General features: G+C 42.2%; 1 protein-coding gene across 30 annotated transcripts in view; it reads right to left on the minus strand.

Annotated features, from left to right (window-relative positions):
* Positions 1 to 20085, minus strand: part of DST (dystonin) — a 470874-nt gene that overhangs the window by 41599 nt on the left and 409190 nt on the right. For all 30 annotated transcript variants that reach the window (XM_006110983.4, XM_025182427.2, XM_075923642.1 and 27 more), the window contains 8 exons: positions 16209 to 16382; positions 15233 to 15388; positions 11746 to 11943; positions 11101 to 11229; positions 8264 to 8434; positions 6928 to 7083; positions 6484 to 6690; positions 4246 to 4365 (listed from right to left, as the gene is read on the minus strand). In XM_006110983.4, the coding sequence (XP_006111045.2) occupies positions 4246 to 4365; positions 6484 to 6690; positions 6928 to 7083; positions 8264 to 8434; positions 11101 to 11229; positions 11746 to 11943; positions 15233 to 15388; positions 16209 to 16382 (1311 nt within the window). The remainder of the gene's footprint in view (positions 1 to 4245; positions 4366 to 6483; positions 6691 to 6927; positions 7084 to 8263; positions 8435 to 11100; positions 11230 to 11745; positions 11944 to 15232; positions 15389 to 16208; positions 16383 to 20085) is intronic.

Consider the following 20085-nt stretch of genomic DNA (forward strand, 5'->3'; position numbering starts at 1 on the left):
ACTTCTAAAAATAATATATGGAAAAATAACTAATAAAGAGACTAGGAATCTGTGAGCCAGCCTTTTCTTGTTCTATTTAGTTAATGCTATTACTATCTGGAATTGATGATGTGCAATCCAGTTGTGTGTAGTAAGCAATAACTGCTTCAGAGTTTGCCACGTTATTGCTGCCAAAAATAAATCCCCCCAAAATAGCACAACTTTTCCCCAAAATCCTTGGCAATGGAAATAAATGAGAAAAAGAGAAAGAGATAAAGAGAGAGAGAAACAAGTTTTATCTTGGGGGATGTTGTGGTTTTTTTAATTATTATTATTTTTTTGGCAGTGATACCTGGCAAACAATGAAGCAGTTATTGCTTGCAACACACACACAACTTCAGTTCACATAATCAGTTCAGATAGTAATATCATTAACTAAACAGAACAAGAAAAGGAAGGCTGGTTCAGAGATTCCGGGTCTGAAAAGACAAAGACAGACTTTGGATGGGAGGAAAGGGACATGGCATATGAGCAGGATAACATGCATGATGATGAGAGAGACATGGGTTATTAACTACAATTTTGGTTGAATTTTTTGTTTAATCAAAACAGACTGAAATTATCTCCTGTCCTCCTTCTATCACTTATGTCCCTTACTAGCTGCCAAAACAACTGCCAGCTTCAATCACAGTGCCCTTACACCTAATTACACTCCATCCCTCATCATAGATCTGATTTATGAGATTTAAATAGAAGTAGTAAGTCAATGACTTAGGCAGATAGTTTCTTGTAGGCATTTTGGAAAAAGGGGAACTTGAAGGAGGTATTTTAATAGGTAGCATTGTGAGTTTTCCTACCAATTTGAGGAAGGGTGGAAACATGAAAGAGGTGCCACAATATCTGCGGAGGAAACAGACAAATAGGACATGGAAGCTAGTTTCTCTGGTGGAGAGGACAGGACTGACAGACAATCCAATAAATATTCCTGGGGAAATTCTGCACCGCTACCTTTGCACAGAATTTATATCCCCACAGATTTCTTTCCTTCTCTGCAGAAAACTGATTTTTGACAGGAAAGCAAAGGAAAGCCACAAGAGTGCTCATGAAATCCTCCACAGTAGTATGTTTTGGGAGCCCAGGACAGCTTGCAAAGTGGTAAATCTCTGCGGTCAAGGGTGGGACTGGGGAAGACCTGGTTGATGGCTCCTATCTTACATAAGGCTCAGCTGCTAGTCTCTCTTCCTTTGCATGGCATCCTGGGCTTTGTCAGACCCACTATCAAATTTCTCCCCGGTTGTAGTAAGCTCTGCAAACTCCTCTGTCCCTCATATGCATCCTGCACCTATCGCTCCTCAGCTGCAGAAGGAGGGATTACTGTACATGGAGCTGCTCCACAATCTGTCCAAACCTCCTCATACTCAGACCTTCCCACTGAGCCACCATAATCCAGACCCTCCTGATGAGCCACCTGCACCCAAATCCCTACCCTGCTGAGCCTGAACCAGCTGCACTTGGATCCCCACTCCACTGAGCCACATTCCCCCAGCATATGGACTCTCTCATAGAGTTTCCTACTCCCAGACCCCTCCCCCACCCTGCTGAGCTCCAACCACCTTCACCTGGCCTCATTACCACTGCACCCAGAACTGACCAACAAGCCTCTGTGCATCCAGTCCCCGGCATACCCACTGAGTTGCCTGCACTCAGTTACCTCACACAGAAAACTCTCAACCTACACATGGATACCCCTACACTAGGGATGTAAGCAACTGGTTAAGTAGTTGACTGCTTGATAAGCCTAGGCTTATCAGATAGTCATGTCACTACTCGACTAGTCACTTCTCTCCTCCCCCGAAGTGCCTCTATCAGAGGCAGCAAGGGGGAGAGCAGGAGCCAGTGCTGGGGGGGAGACAGCTTTTAAGATCATTAGTGCAGGGGAGGCAGAGACACAGTGGGGGACCGGGCACTAGTCAGGACTCAGATGTCCTGGCTTGAACCCGGTCCCAGACACCTTGCCTCTGTTTTTTAAATGTAATAAGAGCCGCCAGGGTTAGGTTTCCGGGGCCGGGGGCTAACATTGCTGCGGCTCTGCAATTTCCCCCCTTACTGACTAATTTCCATCAGCTACTCAATTAGCTGATTAAACACAATGTAACATCCTTATGCTACACTAAGCCCTTCAACACTTACATCCTGCCTTGCTGCACCTGCCTGTCCTCACTTGGTACATCTGACATGGGGCAGGCCCAGTTCTTGTGCTGTGCCAGGTGAAGACTCATTACTGAGTCCATGTCCCGGGTGGTGCTCAACAGTGATCTCCCATCTCTGTGAAGCCAGTGGCCTGTGCTCCCCAGTGCTATGCTGGAGTCTTCACATTTATTTGACAAATATCTTTTGCATAATTTTAAAATACTGTGTACAGAATTTTTCAAATTTTGGTGCAGAATGCACTCAGGAGCAGGGAAGTAGGAGGGCAGTTTCACTGGGCCTTGAAGACAACTAAAACAGGTTGAACTTGATGACGTAGAGAAAGAGAGCAGTGGAGGGAGTCATAGGGAGATGATGTGGTCAAAAAGGCAAAAAGGCCTGCATTTTGCTCTAATTCTATATGACTAATGTTTGGCAACTATAGCAAACCCCAGAGCATGCTAAAATGCAGAACTAACAAGAATGTTAGCACAAGTTTAGCTGAAGGTTTTAACAGCAAATGAAGGTAAAGCCAGTTTTGCTTGACAAGCAGCCAACTTTCTAGCAGAAAAGGAAAATATTTTCCATGTGATATACAAAGTTTAATCCACTATGGAAATCAAGAGAGGATGAAAAAAGAATTGGAGTCCATAGGTGGAACACACATAATAGTTTAATGCAAGGACTTTAAGGGGGTATAAAGCAATCATTAAAAAGAGCTAGACTAAGGGCAGAAATGAGGAAGTGCAATCTCTTCAGAACATCACATGGCTAGGGAACACCATCAGAATAGTTAAAAAAGCAGGGCAAAGTTTGGACTAACTGCTCGCGTCTACACATCGCAGGGACCCAGTAATTCAAATTAAAACCCTAAATCGAGCTACCTGTTATGCCTCCTGCAAGGAGGTTTAACAGGTAGTTCGATTTAGGGGTTTTAATTCGAACTACCTGGTCCCTGCCGTGTGTAGACACGGGCAGTTAGTCTGGACTTGTAAATTTAAAAAATGGCGACCGTCCGGGAAGATACAAATCAAGCGCGGGATATTTAAATCCCGGGCTTGATTTGTATCTTTGAATGCCTACACTAGCCTCCCTAGTTCGAACTAGGGGGCTAGTCTAGACATATCCTTAGTTATGAAAAAGCTATATCAATCAGGGCACATTTACATGTAGATCTGAAAGCCTTTGAGTTTGTTGAAAGGCATTTCAGAGCTGTTGTTCCTAAGCAGAGAGAGCTCTCTCCTGCTCTTACGACACGTCTTCACTTCTCAGAATATCGATGCTGCACGGGCGATCTTCCGGAGTTTGATTTAGTGGATCTAGTAAAGACCCGTTAAATAGAACATTGAGGCTTCCCCTATGGACACCAGAATTCCTACTCCTTGCAAGGAATAAGGGGAGTTGACAGGAGTGTTTCTCCCGTTGACCTCCTGCTGTGGAGATGGTGCCAAAGGTCGAATTAGGGTACACTGACCAGTTACATAATTAACATAGCAGGAGTTGCGTATCTTAACTTGACCTTCTGTGAAAGTATAGACCAGACCTTATATGTTTCGCCCTTGTTACTGACAGTTCCATTCTACCCAACGCTTTTCAAAATTACTGAACTAATCTTACCACTTCATATACAAAGGATATGCCAGTCAAAATACAAGATTATTTCTTCCTTTTGAGGGACTCCAAAACTGTGAAAAGAAGATTTTAAATCTGTAACAAGGCCCTCTGTGATCTGAAAGACTAAAGGAAGCCTATAAAATAATCGCTTTGGATATTTTCTTTTTTCATCCAATATTTTTTTTCTCTCTCTCTATTGAAAGTTTCCATAGTTCCCTATTATTTTGTCTTTCCGCTTCACAGTTAACTTCTTCCTCACAGATGAACAGGGACTGTGAAGAGCCCTTCTCATTCCAACTGATTTTACCAACTGGAAATGAGCCAATATTTTAATTTGATGCTGGCCAACATTCCAGCATAGTGAAGCCAAAAATCTATTGCTCTCTGCTGATTAAACAATACAGGCTTGATAGACTTTCCTGCCATTGGACTTGGACATCCTGCATTTCATCATTCATGACTTACCTTATGCTGTGTAAGCTGCATCTTTATTTTATCTGGATCATTTGCAATTTCGAGCTCTGAATCCAATGACTTTTCTGATTCTTCCAGCCATGCCATAAGTTTGTTCCAGGCTTCATGAAACTGTCGAAAAACATAGCTTGTATTCACATAAATGTATAAACATGTTAGTGCATAAAATATTCATATTAAAACCGGACATGCCTGCTTAGGGCCAGACTAGCTGCTAGAAAGAAGTGCAAGTACAGAGAAAGTCCAAGGAGCCTTGCTTTCCTCATGGCCCCCGAATAAGGGTCACCCACCCTCAGTTGAGCTAGCTTCACTCTCTTAGCACACTCTGCAATCTTTAAGGGTATCACAGTATGCATGCGTCCCATGACTTCCAGGAAGCAATGAGACTCATAATATTGGTGTGGTGTGGCTCTGTATCCACATGGGCCAGGGACCCAAACAGCCTCTGTTTGTATTCAGTTCTTACTCAGATAAGAATTCTGAGGGTATTTCTCCTGAGCCACGACTGAGGCTATGTCTACACTACAGAGTTTTTTTGTGGAAAAACAGCCATTTCCCCCCAAAAAACTTGCAGACTGTCCACACTTCAAACACATTTTTGCACAAAAAAAATCGAAAGAGCAGAGGGGTTTTTGCACAATACATATTAATCTTATTGGAATAACTCCTTTTTGTGCAAGAGCTCTTGTGCTAAAAGGTGTGTATAGATGGGGAATGGGTTTTTTTGCACAAAAAGAGGCAATCGAAAAAACCACAGGTGCCCCGGTGGACACTCTGCAAACAGCAATCAGAGTTTCCTTTCGAGAGAGCGTCCAAGCGGTGTGGATGCTCTCTTGCGCAAGAAGTTTTTGCAAAAGATCTCGTCCGCAAAAGGCTTCTTGCACAACAAACCTACAGTCTAGATGCAGACTGAGAGGATGCAGACTGAGAGGATGTTGCTTATTTACTGGACCCATGGATCATTCCTGAGGAAAATAGCAGGAATCGTTTTTGGGATCCCACACAGATCACCTAGTTAAGGATAGTTTCTGTGTGGATTTCTTTCACCCATCAATAATCCTTGCAGGAGAGCATCAGGCTCTCAATCCTTTTTCTCTTCTGCAGCTCAGTAAAAAACAACCTTCTAGGGAAAGAGGCAACAAAGAAGAAAGACTCTTGGGATCTTGAAGCAAAACTTCAAGAGGCATGTCTTCAGAAAGGGAATTTACTGGCCCTGATTTGTCCTCCACACTTTTAAGCTTCTATTAAAAACCCACTTCTGCCAAGCTGCCTATACTACATCTTCTCAACTGCATGGAAAATCCCTGATGTTTCCTTTCCCTGATATCTATCTGTCTCTCCGTCCAGCTGGCCAAAGTGTGTGAGTGTAAAACAATAACTTAGAATCCTTCTTCATCCATTTGGGCTTGCTTGGTCAGGGCTGGAGAGCTGGCTCTTAATGTCAGCACACAACTATCCTGTTCTACACCTCCATGCACTGTTTCTGTTTTCTGATTATTTTGAGAATCACTGTGACCAGCTCTGGAAAGTGTTCTTCCTCTACATATGTGTCTTGGCTTGTGAACATGAACATGACTTCAATAAAGTAAACAAACACTTCCCTGTTGAAGTTCAAACACACTAAGCTCCACTTCCCCAACTTCCATATATGTCCCTTGCTGAGGGACATATGAAGCAGAGATTAAATGACCAATTCCTGGACAAGTGAACCGTGTATGAACATTCCCATGTCTTAAGTTCATCCTCACAGTAAATCAGCAGAGTATCCTTGCCAGAAAGAGGGTATTGATAGAACAGCCAACATAATGACACAGGAAAATAAACATTATATGGGTAAAACATGACACTAAAAAGGAAATAGCAGTCAGTATCTCACTCAAATACTGAAATGAGCCATCACATGCTTTCCAGTAAAAAACTGATTATGTAATTTCTTCTGGAAGGCAGAAGGCACTACTGTACATCTGGAAGCCATACTGCAACTCTCTTCCTTTACAGACTATATTACATTGCTGACAGAAGTTGCTGCTTGGGTTGAAAGTGAAGCTTTTACCTTCCTAATGAAGTGCTCTATGATTAAATCACAGAAATTGCTTCACTAGCTCCAGCTAATAGATTGTTACATTAACCTCAGGCTTCCTTAACAACATTTTCAAGTAACATATCCGTCATGGGCCTAGATTCTGTTAGAGCTAAGTTCAAAGAACTGTGCAATAGCTGTCAAATTACCTGTTTTGCTCTTTTCCTTGCATCATCCAAAGCCCTTCCTCTTTCCACTAAGCGCTGAACCACTTTTTCCCATCTATTCTGTACACTAATCAGTAGATTCTTAATAAGGACAACATCCTGTTTCTGGCTGAAATATTTCAGATGGGTTCCAGTTTTATCCAGTTCGATTATCTGGTCTCGGTGAGAGTTCACTTCTGTAGCAAAGACCTTGCAAAGGGAAGAATACCACACTTGAATGTTACTCTTGGTCACTCATGTAGCAAACAGGGGGGAAAAAATGATGTGGTTATGAACCTTCTGTGGGGAAAGAATATAAAAGACATAACAAATTTTTAAAAGACATAAAACAATTCGGAGTGACAGCATTACAGGGTTGCTTTGCACATTAATACAGTACCTCCCAAGAACTGGAGAAGAATACTACACATCTGTTTCTTTACATACCTTGTGTTCATCAATTTGAAACAAGATAGTGTCCAAGATAAGACTTGGCCTAGAAGCCACATTCAAAGTCTGCTCTGCCTGAGTAAGCCAGTTGATGAAGTCTTGAAGTGAGTTATGGAATTCCATAGCCAGATTGAGGGCTTCTTCCAGTTTGGTCTGAAAATATATATAATTATTTAATTACAGTTTATGTTTAATTTGTGCTTTGTTGAATAAACTATTTTAATAAAATAGATCTTGGAGAGAATCCCTATTTTTGTAATATTTTTCCAACTGAGTGTTGACATGCTCTGTATGTCAAATTAACACAATACAGATAAAAGATATAAAAGGAGTTACAATGGAAAAATAGGTGTAAAATTGGGGTGGCTGAGCAGATGGGGTGTGTTTCTATACTCCTGGTGTTGAGCAACAACACAGTTTACAAGTTTCAAGACACAACTCAGGAAACAAAGGTAATGTTCAAGATTTCGGTCTGATCGCCTGGATCAGGCTGTGCTGCTAGTTTTAGCATTTTAATGTTTATGAGCTATTAAAAAAGCATTCAGAGATGTTCAGCTAATCAGATTGTGGGTCTGGCCAAGAATTTCATTTAGTCCTATACCTTGCCTCATGCTGCAAACTAATTAATTTAATACCACTGTATTATACAGTCACATCAAGAAATACTTTTGTTTTAAAGTTTTAAAGCTGATTTTGTTAATTATTTTTTTCTTTGTAATTATGTCAGTGCTATTCATTTGCATGCAACTACTTCTGTTTGTGATAATGAATATCATTTACAGTTTGACTGAGATAAAAGAACACAGTGATGATTCATGATGTAATGAAAACTAAATGAAACCAGTAAAAGAAAAATTATGCTTGATATCAATAAAAATCATTTTGTTGAGAAGTAATGATGTTAGAAATAGCCTCCAAAAGAAATCAGTAGAAGCCCAATTGTTGCAAATTTCTACAACTATCCTGGTGATAACTCTAGTAAAATTAATGCAATAATGCTGCACTGTCAGGGAGATTAAGTAGATGTTCTAATCAGACTTTTTCTTCTCTTATATCTATGATCTCTAATACAAATTCTGCAAAATAAAATGTATCAGTAGACGTTTATACATTTTTATAAAACAGCTTTTCACCCCACAAATGATGTTCTATTATTAACCCATGGGTCCATGACTCATGATAAAAGCACTAGTGAAATTAGCATCATTGTCACACAACTAAAAATTCCAAGTCCTAGCAGCCACATATGTATAGATATTCTACACACAAATTAATTCAACATTAAGTTACTTAAATGTAATTTAAATTCATATAATTATTCTAAGCCACACACCTTTCTTTCACTGAGTTTTGTTTGTACTGAATCCCATTTTACTTTTAAATTATTTATATCTTGCTCAACATTTGTCTCAGCAGACCCATGGCATCTTGCAAGCATCTGCTGGCCTTTTTCCATCAGGCAATTGTACGTCTCTTCTTTGGCTTCAAAGGCAGCACAGAGATCCTATATTAAGAATAAAACAAGAAACATAAAAATCAGTCAGGTAGCTCAATACCATTCAAAAAAGTTAGCATCTAAAACCAATTACATGTTGGGAGTATTATTGTTAAAACTAGGCTAGGAAGCATACATAATGCATAAAAGGCCAAATTAGGGAAAAAAAAGAGCCCAGTTCTCCAGGAAATAAGAATTTAGATGATGTGTCAAAAATTGTAGGCTGTTTTCCAGAATAGATAGGTGGGTTGTCAGTCAGCTGGTCTCTGGTGATTTTAAGTACATACAAGCAAACCACCTGGAATCCTCAGAAGACCCAAAGCAATCCAACATATACCAAAATCAGATAAGATAGTTTGGGAGCATTGCTTTATCTTCTATTCTCTACCTCTCTCTTAACTCACTAGGCACGGCACTATGAACATTTACGGAATGCCATATCAGCATAAGTAACTAATATAACCTACTACCACAATACAAATAACAATAGGCCTCTCAAATGTATCACACTTGACTATACCACATACATTAGAGCAAATTCTCCTTCCCAAAGCTCTGCAGGACAAGAAGTGGGAGTGGCTGGTGGGGAAGAAAGAGGAAGAAGTGATCCTCTGACAGTTCTGGGCTTCCTCTCTATCCCTAATGTACAAGCAGGCGGGAGGTGGTTTCAGGGAGGAAGCCCAGGAGTCAACAGTTGTTTTTTGGTAGGAGAGGAAGGAACTCTGGCTGCTACATTATCACTGTGGAGGGAGAAGCAGAAAGTAGAGCAGGCCCTGAGCTTTGACGTTTTCACAAGCTGGGAGGTCCCAATATCCTTGCCCTATGAAAAGTTAACTGGCCCAGCTTGCTCCTTCATTCTCCCCTTCCCCTTTAGAAGAACAATGTTTGTTCCTGGGCTGTTTGATTCAAAATCTCTGTTCCTAAAAAGGCAGAATAGGAGAGAAGCTGGGACAAGGAGGAGCATGAGTAGCAAGGATATCTATGTGGACAGTATGCCATGCATAGGGGTAGTATCCACCTAACTTATCAAAGTGTGGCAGGAGGAGCTAAATTAAGTCTAAAAAGATTGGCCCAAATTAAATTTGTTGGTGAAGGGAAGGGATTGATGGGATACTCGAATTAACTGCATTCGAATTAACTGTACTGGGGAAGCCTGGGCAGGGACCAATCTTTTTTTTCTTAAGCCTCCTTCCAAGGAATTTATTTGTAAGTTTCATAGTTGCTGAGCAACCATGGCAGAGAACCATTCCCAGTTTCACCCTGCAGCTGAAACTAGTTTATTTTATACACATCCTTTAAAATAGGGTTTGTCCTTAAAAATGTGTTTGCTGTGACAAACAATTAAACACAGGTGTTCAACAAGATCACTTGTCCCTAACCTCCATGATTTGTATCACACAATGGCAGGTTTGGAGGGTGCAAGATATGATCAATAATAATAATAATAATAATAATAACAATTGGCCTCAGTTTCTCAATACACACAACTGAGCATCACACTATATATGGCTCACATGGCTGCTGTAAGAGCCCATTGCAATTTGAAATCCTCAGGTGAAATTCTATCTACATGAGAAGAATTCTATTACCATTCTGTTTATGGTGTACATGCATTGTTACTTATATATTTACATAGCAACCCAAACAGATACAATGATCTGGTAAAGACATAGGAAGCTGTTTTAAATGTGCAGTATGTATACCTGGATCAAGATCACAGTTGCTCCTGTCTATTGTGTTAAACCTTGCTTACAGATTTTTTTAACTAGTAGATCTGTAGTGTTATAGACTTTGGATTGGTTATAGACTACTGGGTGCCTTTGGGAATCAAGACTACTAATTATGCACAATAAATCATATATAGTTTAAAATATATAGAGAGCAATAGATATCACTCTTACAGTTGAACTAGAAGATCAAAATAAACATTAGGATTAGATCTCATATCCAGTGTTAACAATGTAGCATAATATTACATAGATGGTGTATTACTAGTGATGCCATCCTTTGGTGTGAGGTATTAAATCAAGACATCTTTCCACCACTTCTTTAAGTTCTCAATGTCTGAAAAAAATATTTTCATAGTATTCTCTAACAGAGGAAGGAGGGGAAAAATTCAACATCCTGGCTAACTTTCCCTTGCTAAAGAAAATAGGAAATATGTGTGTTCCCAAAGTTCTTACTCAATCCCAACTACCATTCAGATCTGTGAGAGTTTTGGGTAAGTAAAGAATGCAAGATTGAGCCTGCTATTTAAGGCTATGTATAGAGAATGTAGATGATGCTTATATTCAGCCTTTATATTCATGTTTAATAATATTGATTCTGGAAATTAAAGATACAATTTTGAGGAAAAAGGGAGGAAAGAAGAAATGTAAGTTTCACTGCAAAATTAGTAAACATATCCACATTTATTGCTGAGATGAATGCCCCCAAAACATTTTTATTACAGTCACAATGTTAATCAAGAGTGAGAACTAATTAAGTTTGAGCATCTGCTACCTATTTTCTTTTGCAACCCAGCAAACTACAATTTAGTTTTTGCTAGCAGAAGTTCTTAATATCCTGTACAGCCATTCTGATATAGAAAACATGCCTACTATTCTCTGTAAATGACCATGTTAGTCCTTGAAACCTAGACCCTTCGCAAAACTTTGTAATAGTAAGATCCTTACCATATGAGTATTAAGCTGCTCTCTTGCAGTTTCTGGTAAACCTCCAACAGGTTTTGATGCTAACAGCTGCCGTTCGGTGTCTGTCAGCCACTGCTGCATATCTTCAACTTCACCATGAAAACCTTGGGCCTAAATTACACCATATCACTTTAGAGCATGTTTAAATATTTTGAATTTAAATAGCTGCTCAGAGGTAGAATAAGCTTAGCTACATACTAAATCAGAGATTTAAAATAAGAAAATTCTAAACAAATATATTTGTTACACTTAAAGTTACTTCATACAATTTAAAAGATGACATACCACCGAACACCTGAAAACTACAAACATATAAAACTGTGTTATAATAGACACATATATAAAACTTACAACAGAAATAATTTTGAGACCAATCCTAACACGAATTCACCTACACAGAGTGCACAATTCTCAAAAATACAGGCCAGAATTGAGAATTTTGGGTCAGCATTTTAAAAGGATAGTGGTCAACTGTGAAATTTACACCTGAATCCAAATTATCCCCAAATATCTGTATTTTTGCATCCATGGTTTTGATTTAGACCCACATGTAATACATAGATCTGTATAGTTCATGCAAGTGGTTCTTTTCTTAGTTATCCCTTCAAGTTTTCATTTCCTGATCACCTGGATCAAGGCACTGTCCAGCTGCTGTTTCCTTTGTTCTGTTTTTTTCAACACATTTTGCCAGCGCTGATTCAAAAGTTCCAACTTGCTCTGTAGATTGCTTGCTTCTTCAACAGCACTTGATTCAATCAGATCATTTCCTGCTTTCTTAACTGTTTCCACAGTGGACTGATGAGCTAACACATCATTTTGTAGCACCTAAAGGAAAAACACAATGTGGAGTGCTGTTCATTTTTGTAATTAATTGAATTAAGTTGTCCATAGTCACTGAATCATTTTAACTATGACTTAGAAACAATATTCATAATCAACACAAGTTTTAGCACCTAATTAAGACAGCATAAATGAATCTCACTTTGATGGAAAGCAGTATCAAATCATTGAGCCAAACAACGTTTCAGTTTTATGCTAAAATAAAACATTTTCTTTCTGAATAACATTACAAAGTTAGGGCTTGTTTTGGTACTGCTGATAGTATGTTGCCACCATGCAGGATACCCAGTACTCGGACTGCCATAGCACTGAAGTTGCTAGACTGCCTTTTCCCATACTCAGTGTCATCTTTTGTGTTATATCAAAGTTTCATGGTAGGTAAAATTGGGGAATGGTCATGCAACTTCCTATCAGCTACTCCAGCAGGCTAGAAAACAAAACACTCTCCTTTTTGGAAAGATATGCTATTTTCAGGAGATGAAAAAAAAACTTTTTTAAAATTGAGGAAAATTGTTTAACATTTTGAAATAAGGAATATTAGGTGGGGGAGAATGGCTAAAAAAGTGGATCATGGGCCCAATCTGTAAAATGAAAGTTTGAGATTTCTCAGATCTAGGGATCCCAGCTAGCTCCAAAAGTGTTAGACAACAGAGACAAGATAAAAGTTGAAAAAATGTTTAAATAAAATACATATAGGGGTTAACTACACAAATCCAATGGAAGGAAGAATCATTAAGCCAATAGTGATCTTTGTGTGTGGGAAAGGTCTTATATTATCACTTTTATTCCTGCTTAAATATTGAAGAAACCAACAGTTATTTTAATAAGTCCCACCAAAAGGAAAAAGAAAGGGTTATTCACAGAAGCAGATGCCTCTTAAACCTTCCTTCCTGATACAGTTCCCTCGGGACAAAAAGCTATTCTTTACCGAGTTCTCCAAGAGGTGGATGTTTTTCCACACTAGAACAGGAAGTAGCACTCTGTGAACTCTCCAGCTTATAAACTCCAGTTTAAGAACAGGAAGAATGCTGCGTAATGTTGTTTTCTGAACTCCCTATAGGCTATAAACACCTTCTTTCAATAAGAAGGCAAGAGACATATGGATGAGACACTTATTTATGTAGTGCTTTTAAGAGGACCCCATTCTGAAGTTGGTCATGTATATGAGAGAAATGTCTTGCTTCTCTTTGTACAATCAGTTTTGGTGCCTTGTATCTGGTCTTTAAGAAGTCTTTGAACTAAAATATTGAGTACTTTTCAAAGTCAATGCAAAGCATAATTTCAAGTGCATGCTTTTGATATTGTGAAGGAAGGAGAAGTGACATCTAAGGATTGGAGTGTGATATGAAATTTGCATGACCTATGAAAGCATGCCTTCAAAAACAGTATTTTGCCACCCAGAATTGCTGAGCATTCTTCCTCCAAGAAGATATTATAGAAAGTGGAGGATCTTTCCTATTTGCCTACTGCAAAGAACTCCTTGCAGTGTGTATGTGTGTGTGTGATGGATAGGAATGCTGGCCAGCATTCAGTAACTAAAGCATTAAAACTCAGGTAGCTAGGGGGTGTTGGCAAGGAGCCAATGGGAAAAGGTGTTGAAATTTGAATTGGGAGCTATACATGCCTGTTGTTTACCTTGGGTATGTCTACACGGCAGTCCTCTTTCAAGAAAGAAATGCAAATGCAGCCGAGCGAAATTGTAAATGAAGCACAGATTTGAATTTCCTGTGCATCATTTACATTATCGCGTCCAGCCACTATTTCGAAATACCCTATTTCGAGATTAAAAAATGCTGTGTAGACGCAGTTATTTTGAGAAAAACTCTTCTTTCAAAATGACTCTTAAGGTTTTTTTCTCAAAATAACCGCATCTGCACAGAGTTTTTTATCTCGAAATAGAGTATTTCGAAATAGCGGCCGGACGCGATTATGGAAATGAAGTGTGGGAAATTCAAATCCGCACTTCATGTGCAATTTTGGTTGGATGAATTTGCATTCCTCTCTTGAAAAAGGAATGTAGTGTAGATATACCCCTTGTGTGAGTTTTTAGCCAGGAGTTGAGGAAACAAGATGAATTAAACCAGGCAGAACTACCATGCCTACAAAGAACATTGGGCATGAAAATAGACTGGACCTTGAAACACAGGTCATAAATAGATAAATAAATGTTGATTTAGTTGTGATCAGGTTATTTTCTTTGTTTTGTTGTTTGGTTAAATTTCTCTGTGCTCAATCCATGTGCCCTCCATACATTGTATTTTAAGCTGTATCCCAGAGATACAATTTCTCTTTGTTTTAATCTTCTCAGTTGCTATATAATACCAAGCAATCTACTATGCTTTACCAAGTATATCTTTTTTTGTTAAAATCACCTATTTTTAAGGCTATGATTTGATTCTTGTGTGCTGGAATGTAACAGGAGGTCTGTATATGCATGCCTAAAACTGAGAATAGTGATAAAACTGAGAGGTCAGCTATCAGAGATGGCAGATTTTTTTTCAATTCCTCTTGTGGTAAAAGAGTTTGGGGGTACCCCTATGGAAAAAGTTCAAGTGCTTTCTTCCTGGGTCCAAGAAGAAGGGGTTTTTCACTTGATGGTGGCAGCCTGTCTCCTAAGGCCAGGAAATCTGTGACCTTAGGGAGTTTTTTTAAGCAGAAGCCTATAAACGTAAGGTATTTTAAGGCCTCTTGTGGGCCCCACGTTCTGCACTTGGAGTGCCAGAGTGGGAAACAGCTTTGGCCGTGTACCATAGCAATAATGAATAATGTTTTGCAGAGAGTTGGTGGCAAAGGCATAGGTTACGCCTATAATTGTTGGGCATATGAGAGCAGCATATGACAGTCTGAGCAAAAGGAGGTACAATTCTGCAAAGCTCCAACAATTTCTTTGTTCTCTGCTGAGGCTGGGGGCACAGCTGTGTGTAGCTCAAAGTATATTTCACAGGCCCTGGCCAAAATCAGGGTCAGCGTGGAATCAAAGAACCACAGGGGAAGGGTCAGGTACAATCCCTCTTGACTTCCCTGGAACAAGTGGGGGTGAAGGGGCTGGAGGGAGTGCCAGCTCAGTGCTCAAACACATGAAGCCAAATGAGAGACAGTAATATTATCCATGCAGCAGTTATTACAGATTTTAGAGCTGCGCTCTCAGTCTTAATCTGTGTCCTGAAAACATCTATGACAATTATTTAACAAGTGCAAAGCTTCACAATAAGAAACACAGCATAAAAAATAAACACCAAAATAATGTCGCAGCGAACACAGTATAGTTACATACATGATGTTTGGCAAGTTCAATTTCAATAGCTTTGGGGTCCCCACCCACAGGTTTCTGTTCATTCAGCAGGTCTTCTGTGTGCGTCAGCCATGTCAGTAATTCATCCAGGGCATGCTGGAACTGTCCCAAAGCTAACAAGGCACCTTCCAGCTTGTGCTATAGAAAAAATAAAATTAAAAACATCAATGAAACTGTTTTATGAAGCTAATGATCCAATTGGCTTAAACTGTACAGAATGCCAGTCAACTCTCGCTTCACTGAATGAGAAGCCTGAGTCTGGTAGTGAGAGCACTAACCAGAGGACAGCAAAATTATTCTTGCTCAAGCAACAGCTCTATAGTCAAAGCTGAGCTGGCAGTCCCATTGTACAGCCTTAAAATTATAGCTCTAAACTCTTGGCCATTTCAGATTCTATTTTAAAACAAGACACAGAAAGATGGCTCTCTCAGCACAGAAAGAACTGTATTTGTCTTTATTTAGATTTTTGATTTGAACTTAAATGCTATTTGTTCCAAGGTCTTTTTAATGAGCTTTGGCTTTTCCAGTAAAATGGTTCAATTTAGAAAGAATACACTTTTCTAAGCACGTCATTTTTAAATTTGCCCATCTCATTTTGATAATTCAGTGTTTTAGAAAGAACACTGAAGTGACTAGTTTGTAAATTTAAAAAAAGAGTTTAGCACATTGTTTTTGTGTCTGTTCTCCTGTGTGTTTATAAAGTGTCTGATTATAAATCAGCAGGATAAAATATCATCAAAACCAAAATGAAACAAAAAAGATTTGATTTAAAACTTGTTAGAGGAATTGTAACATAAAATTCAGTAAAATGTGAAACACTCTTTTAACTAGCTGTATTTTTTAATCTCTAAAACACAAAGAAAAATATGTTACGTGGCCTGATATAATTAAATGCATAAAAAGGTATGTCAGCAGCTCTGCAACATATATGATAAACCCCCTTCCCAACTTCATTCACCTGTCTGTTAATTATTTTCTCGTCTAGCTTGACCCACATCAGTTTGAGCTCTGAGAGGGGTTCTTGAACTGTGTGCTTCTCACTTTCTTCTGTAACCTTCTTCAACAACAGTTCTGCTTGATGACTTAGCCTTTCCATTTCTATCTGCTGTTGATAAGCCTCCATCTTAAATTGCTGTTGTAAATACAAACATATAGAAAATCATTTGTCTCACAAGTAACTATCAGACTGTACACAAGCGATGGGCAACCAAGAAGAGCTGAATGGGCCATGAGTGGTCTTTTTCATCTCACAAATCACTGGGGTTCCACCTGTGCTACCACTGATCTCCTGTCTGCTCCTCTGCCCCATGTGTCTCTCGCACACCGGGGCACTCACTGGAACCCAGCACTTCATACTCCTCCCTGTCCTGCTCAGTACTTTTGGAGCATCACAAATCGCCTGATTCACGCTCATCCCCGCCTCCTCCTCCTTCCTCCCAGAACTTGAACAGCCACAAACAGCTGATTTGTGGCGTTCCAGCTCTGAGAAGGGAGAGGGAGAAGTGGGAACGGAGCACAAATCAGGCGATTCATGGTGCTGCAAAAGTGGTGGGTGGGACGGGGAGGAGTAGGAAGTGCAGGGCTCCAATGCCCCAATGTGCTAGAGGTGCATGGGGAAAGGGAGCAGCCAGGGGGTTCACAGGCTACAGGTGAAACCCCAGCAGACTGAATGTGGCCCATGGGCTGAAGATTGCCCACCACTACTGTACACAATAAAACACTATGACACATTGGTAACATAGGGTATGTCTACACTACAAAGTTAGTTCGAACTAACGCATGTTAGTTCGAACTAACTTTCATAGGTGCTACACTAGCGCTCCGTTAGTTCGAATTTAATTCGAACTAACGGAGCGCTTAGTTCAAACTAGGTAATCCTCATTCCACGAGGATTAAGCCTAGTTCGAACTTACTAGTTCAAATTAAGGGCTGTGTAGACCCTTAATTCGAACTAGTGGGAGGCTAGCCCTTCCCAGGTTCCCCCTGGTGGCCTCTCTGGGCACAACCAGGAAAACTCTTCTCCTCTCCCCCAGCCCCGGGCCCTTAAAGGGGTAGACTCTGGCCAGACGGCACTGGAGACAGCCAGCCCTGCCAGCAGTGTCTGCCCTGACCGAGTGGCCCCACCATGAGCCAGGCAGCCAGTGGCAGCGAGCCGTCCCCTGCCCAGTCCCCGAGCACCCAGGGGCCAGCCAGGGGCCGTAGACGGTGCGCGGCCCCTTGGACTAGTGCGGAGGTCATGGACCTCATTGAGATTTGGGGACAGGCCCCCAATCTCCAAGATCTCCGCACTAGGAGGAGGAATGCGGCCGTCTACGGCCGCATAGCGACTGCCATGGCCCGCAAGGGACACAGACGCTCCCGGGAGCAGGTGCGCATTAAAGTGAAGCAGCTGCGGCAGGGGTACGCCAGGGCCACCAGGGGCAGCGCCGCTGCAGGGGATGACACCTGCCCCTACTTCCCCACCCTCAACCAACTCTTGGGGGGCAGGGCGGTCCGCACCAGCCCAGGAGGCAGCGAGCCGGGACCAGAGGGCCCTGACCCGGGCACACCGGAGGGGCCACCGCAGGATGTCCCAGCGTCCAGGGAGACCGTACCGGGTAAGTAGTTTGAATTAAGTAGTTCGGGGGGGGGGGGGGAGGCGGGAGGGAGACCAGAGACCGCACGCGTGGGCCATGCCTTCCACGGATCACGAAGACACCTGTGCACGTGCAAGCACGTGCCATGCCACTCTTGGGCAGGTGGCTCCAGCTGCGTGACACCCACGGGCCATGGCCCAATAGGCACATGCTTGTGCAAAGAGACCTGACATGCTCCCGACCCCAGGGAGGGACCCAGCAGGATGCTTTACCTTCACATATCCCCTCTACACAGAGGCGGGGAGATGTCCCCCTCCCCCCCCGCCGCCCCGGCTACACTATACATGGCACAGGGACATGGGTGTGGTCTTGGGGCAACTCCCAGTCCCGGGGAGAGCCAGACATCCTGACCATGGCCTGTGTACAACCACAGCGGCTCTGACGGTGCAGGACATGGTCACCCTCGCATTGCGGCGTGGGGGAGAGGGCTGGGCATCATCCTCTGCATCCCCAGGGAGAACTGACCACTTCTCTTCTTTCTCTACAGCTGCACCAGCTGCTCGTGCAGGGCGCACCACCCCGCCCGGGACATGCTCCCGCACCCGTGGCCTGCTCCGGACCACCACCACGGAGCAGGAGTATTGGGACCAGCACCTGGGGGCCCTTCGAGCCGTGCACCGCACACTGCAGGTCTGGATGTGGGAAGACCTGCAGCTCCGCCACGAGCTGCTGGCTGAGGTCCGAGGGCTGAGCACAAACCTGCAGCTCCTGAAGCAGAGCATGGTGCCCAGTGCTGGTCCTGCGCCTGCTGCCCACCCAACTGCTGTCCCTCCTCCCACTCCTGCCCCCCCTCCCACCTCTTCCTCCTCAACCCCCACACCCTCTTCCTCAATGTCCACACCCCCCACCTCAACCTCCGCACCCTCCACCCCATCCCCCCGGGGACGCCGAGGTCCCCTCCCTCGCCGTGCTGGGAGGCGGTTGGCCTGGCGAGACCCCCACCCCTGATCCTTGTGTTTCCCCACCCCCTCCTTTCCCTTGCTTCGCCCTTCCAGCTATCTCCTCCCAGTTTTCCCCCTCCCCTCTCCCACCTCCTTTTCCTAGTTTCCTCCAGTTTTGTTCAGTAAAGAGAGTTTCTATTTTTGACCAGACGTGTCCTCTATTTTGTACATGAGGAAGGGGGGCTAGGGAAGGGTAAGTGGAAGGAGGTGAGGGAGGAATGGGGTACGAGCCCCCGATGGGGAGGACTGGGCTGGCTCTGCAGGCTCCTCGGGGTGGAAGCTCTCCTGCAGCCCCCTGATTGCTCCCTCTCCCCAAATGGCAGCCTGTGGCAAGTGCAGCCGGGCTGATGTCTGAGTGCTGTGATGTGCCGAGTGTGGGCACTCCGGGCACTCCAAGCCAGGACTGCTTTGCAAGCGGGGCACCCCTGAGAACTGTCTGTCCGGGGTGGGGATCGGGTCCCTTTAAGCACAGCCCTCGGCTAGCCTGAGACAGCATCTCCACGCTCTAAGTCCTCCTCTGATGCCCTGCCGGCACTGCTTCCGGCCATCCTTAAGCCCGGTTCAGGGTCCACTTAATGTGGACATGCTAGTTCAAATTAGCAAAATGCTAATTCGAACTAGTTTTCTAGTCTGGATCCGTTAGTTCGAATTAGCTTAGTTCGAATTAACTAATTTGAACTAAGTTAGTTCGAATTAACGTTGTAGTGTAGACGTCCCCATATTTCCTAATTCAATATTTATATACAGTATGCATTTAAATCAAGAAGATTGCAGTTAATAGAAAGGACAAAGAGAAAAGTTTAAAGTCCCCCAAAATATTCTCTTCCCCTTTGGTAATTATGTGCATAGGAAAACATAGAATGTCAGACTGTTTATTATCATGAATTCTCATGTATGGCAACATAACAGTAATCTCTGACTCCGGGAACTGAGATAGTACACTACTCTGAACTTCCATATAACCCCTTTCACTGGAAAATCTGAAAGCAGTTTCAGCAGTCAACACCCCTGTTTTACAGAAAGGCAAACTGAGGCAGAAAGCTTATTTTTTTTCCTACTCATAATTTTAGAAGATACATAGTTGTGATTCATACAAAAAGCCACATCATGAAAAAAGACAATCGATTTGGCTAAGGCTATGCAGTGAGTCAGTAACAGTCAGGAGCAAAACCAAGGACTCTTGACTCTCAACTCCTACACTAATCAGTACATAGCCCTGCTTCCTATTTAAAACATGCATAACAGCGTGCTGGTGTCA

Source organism: Pelodiscus sinensis, chromosome 3, assembly GCF_049634645.1.
Source record: "Pelodiscus sinensis isolate JC-2024 chromosome 3, ASM4963464v1, whole genome shotgun sequence".
Taxonomy (NCBI): domain Eukaryota; kingdom Metazoa; phylum Chordata; order Testudines; family Trionychidae; genus Pelodiscus; species Pelodiscus sinensis.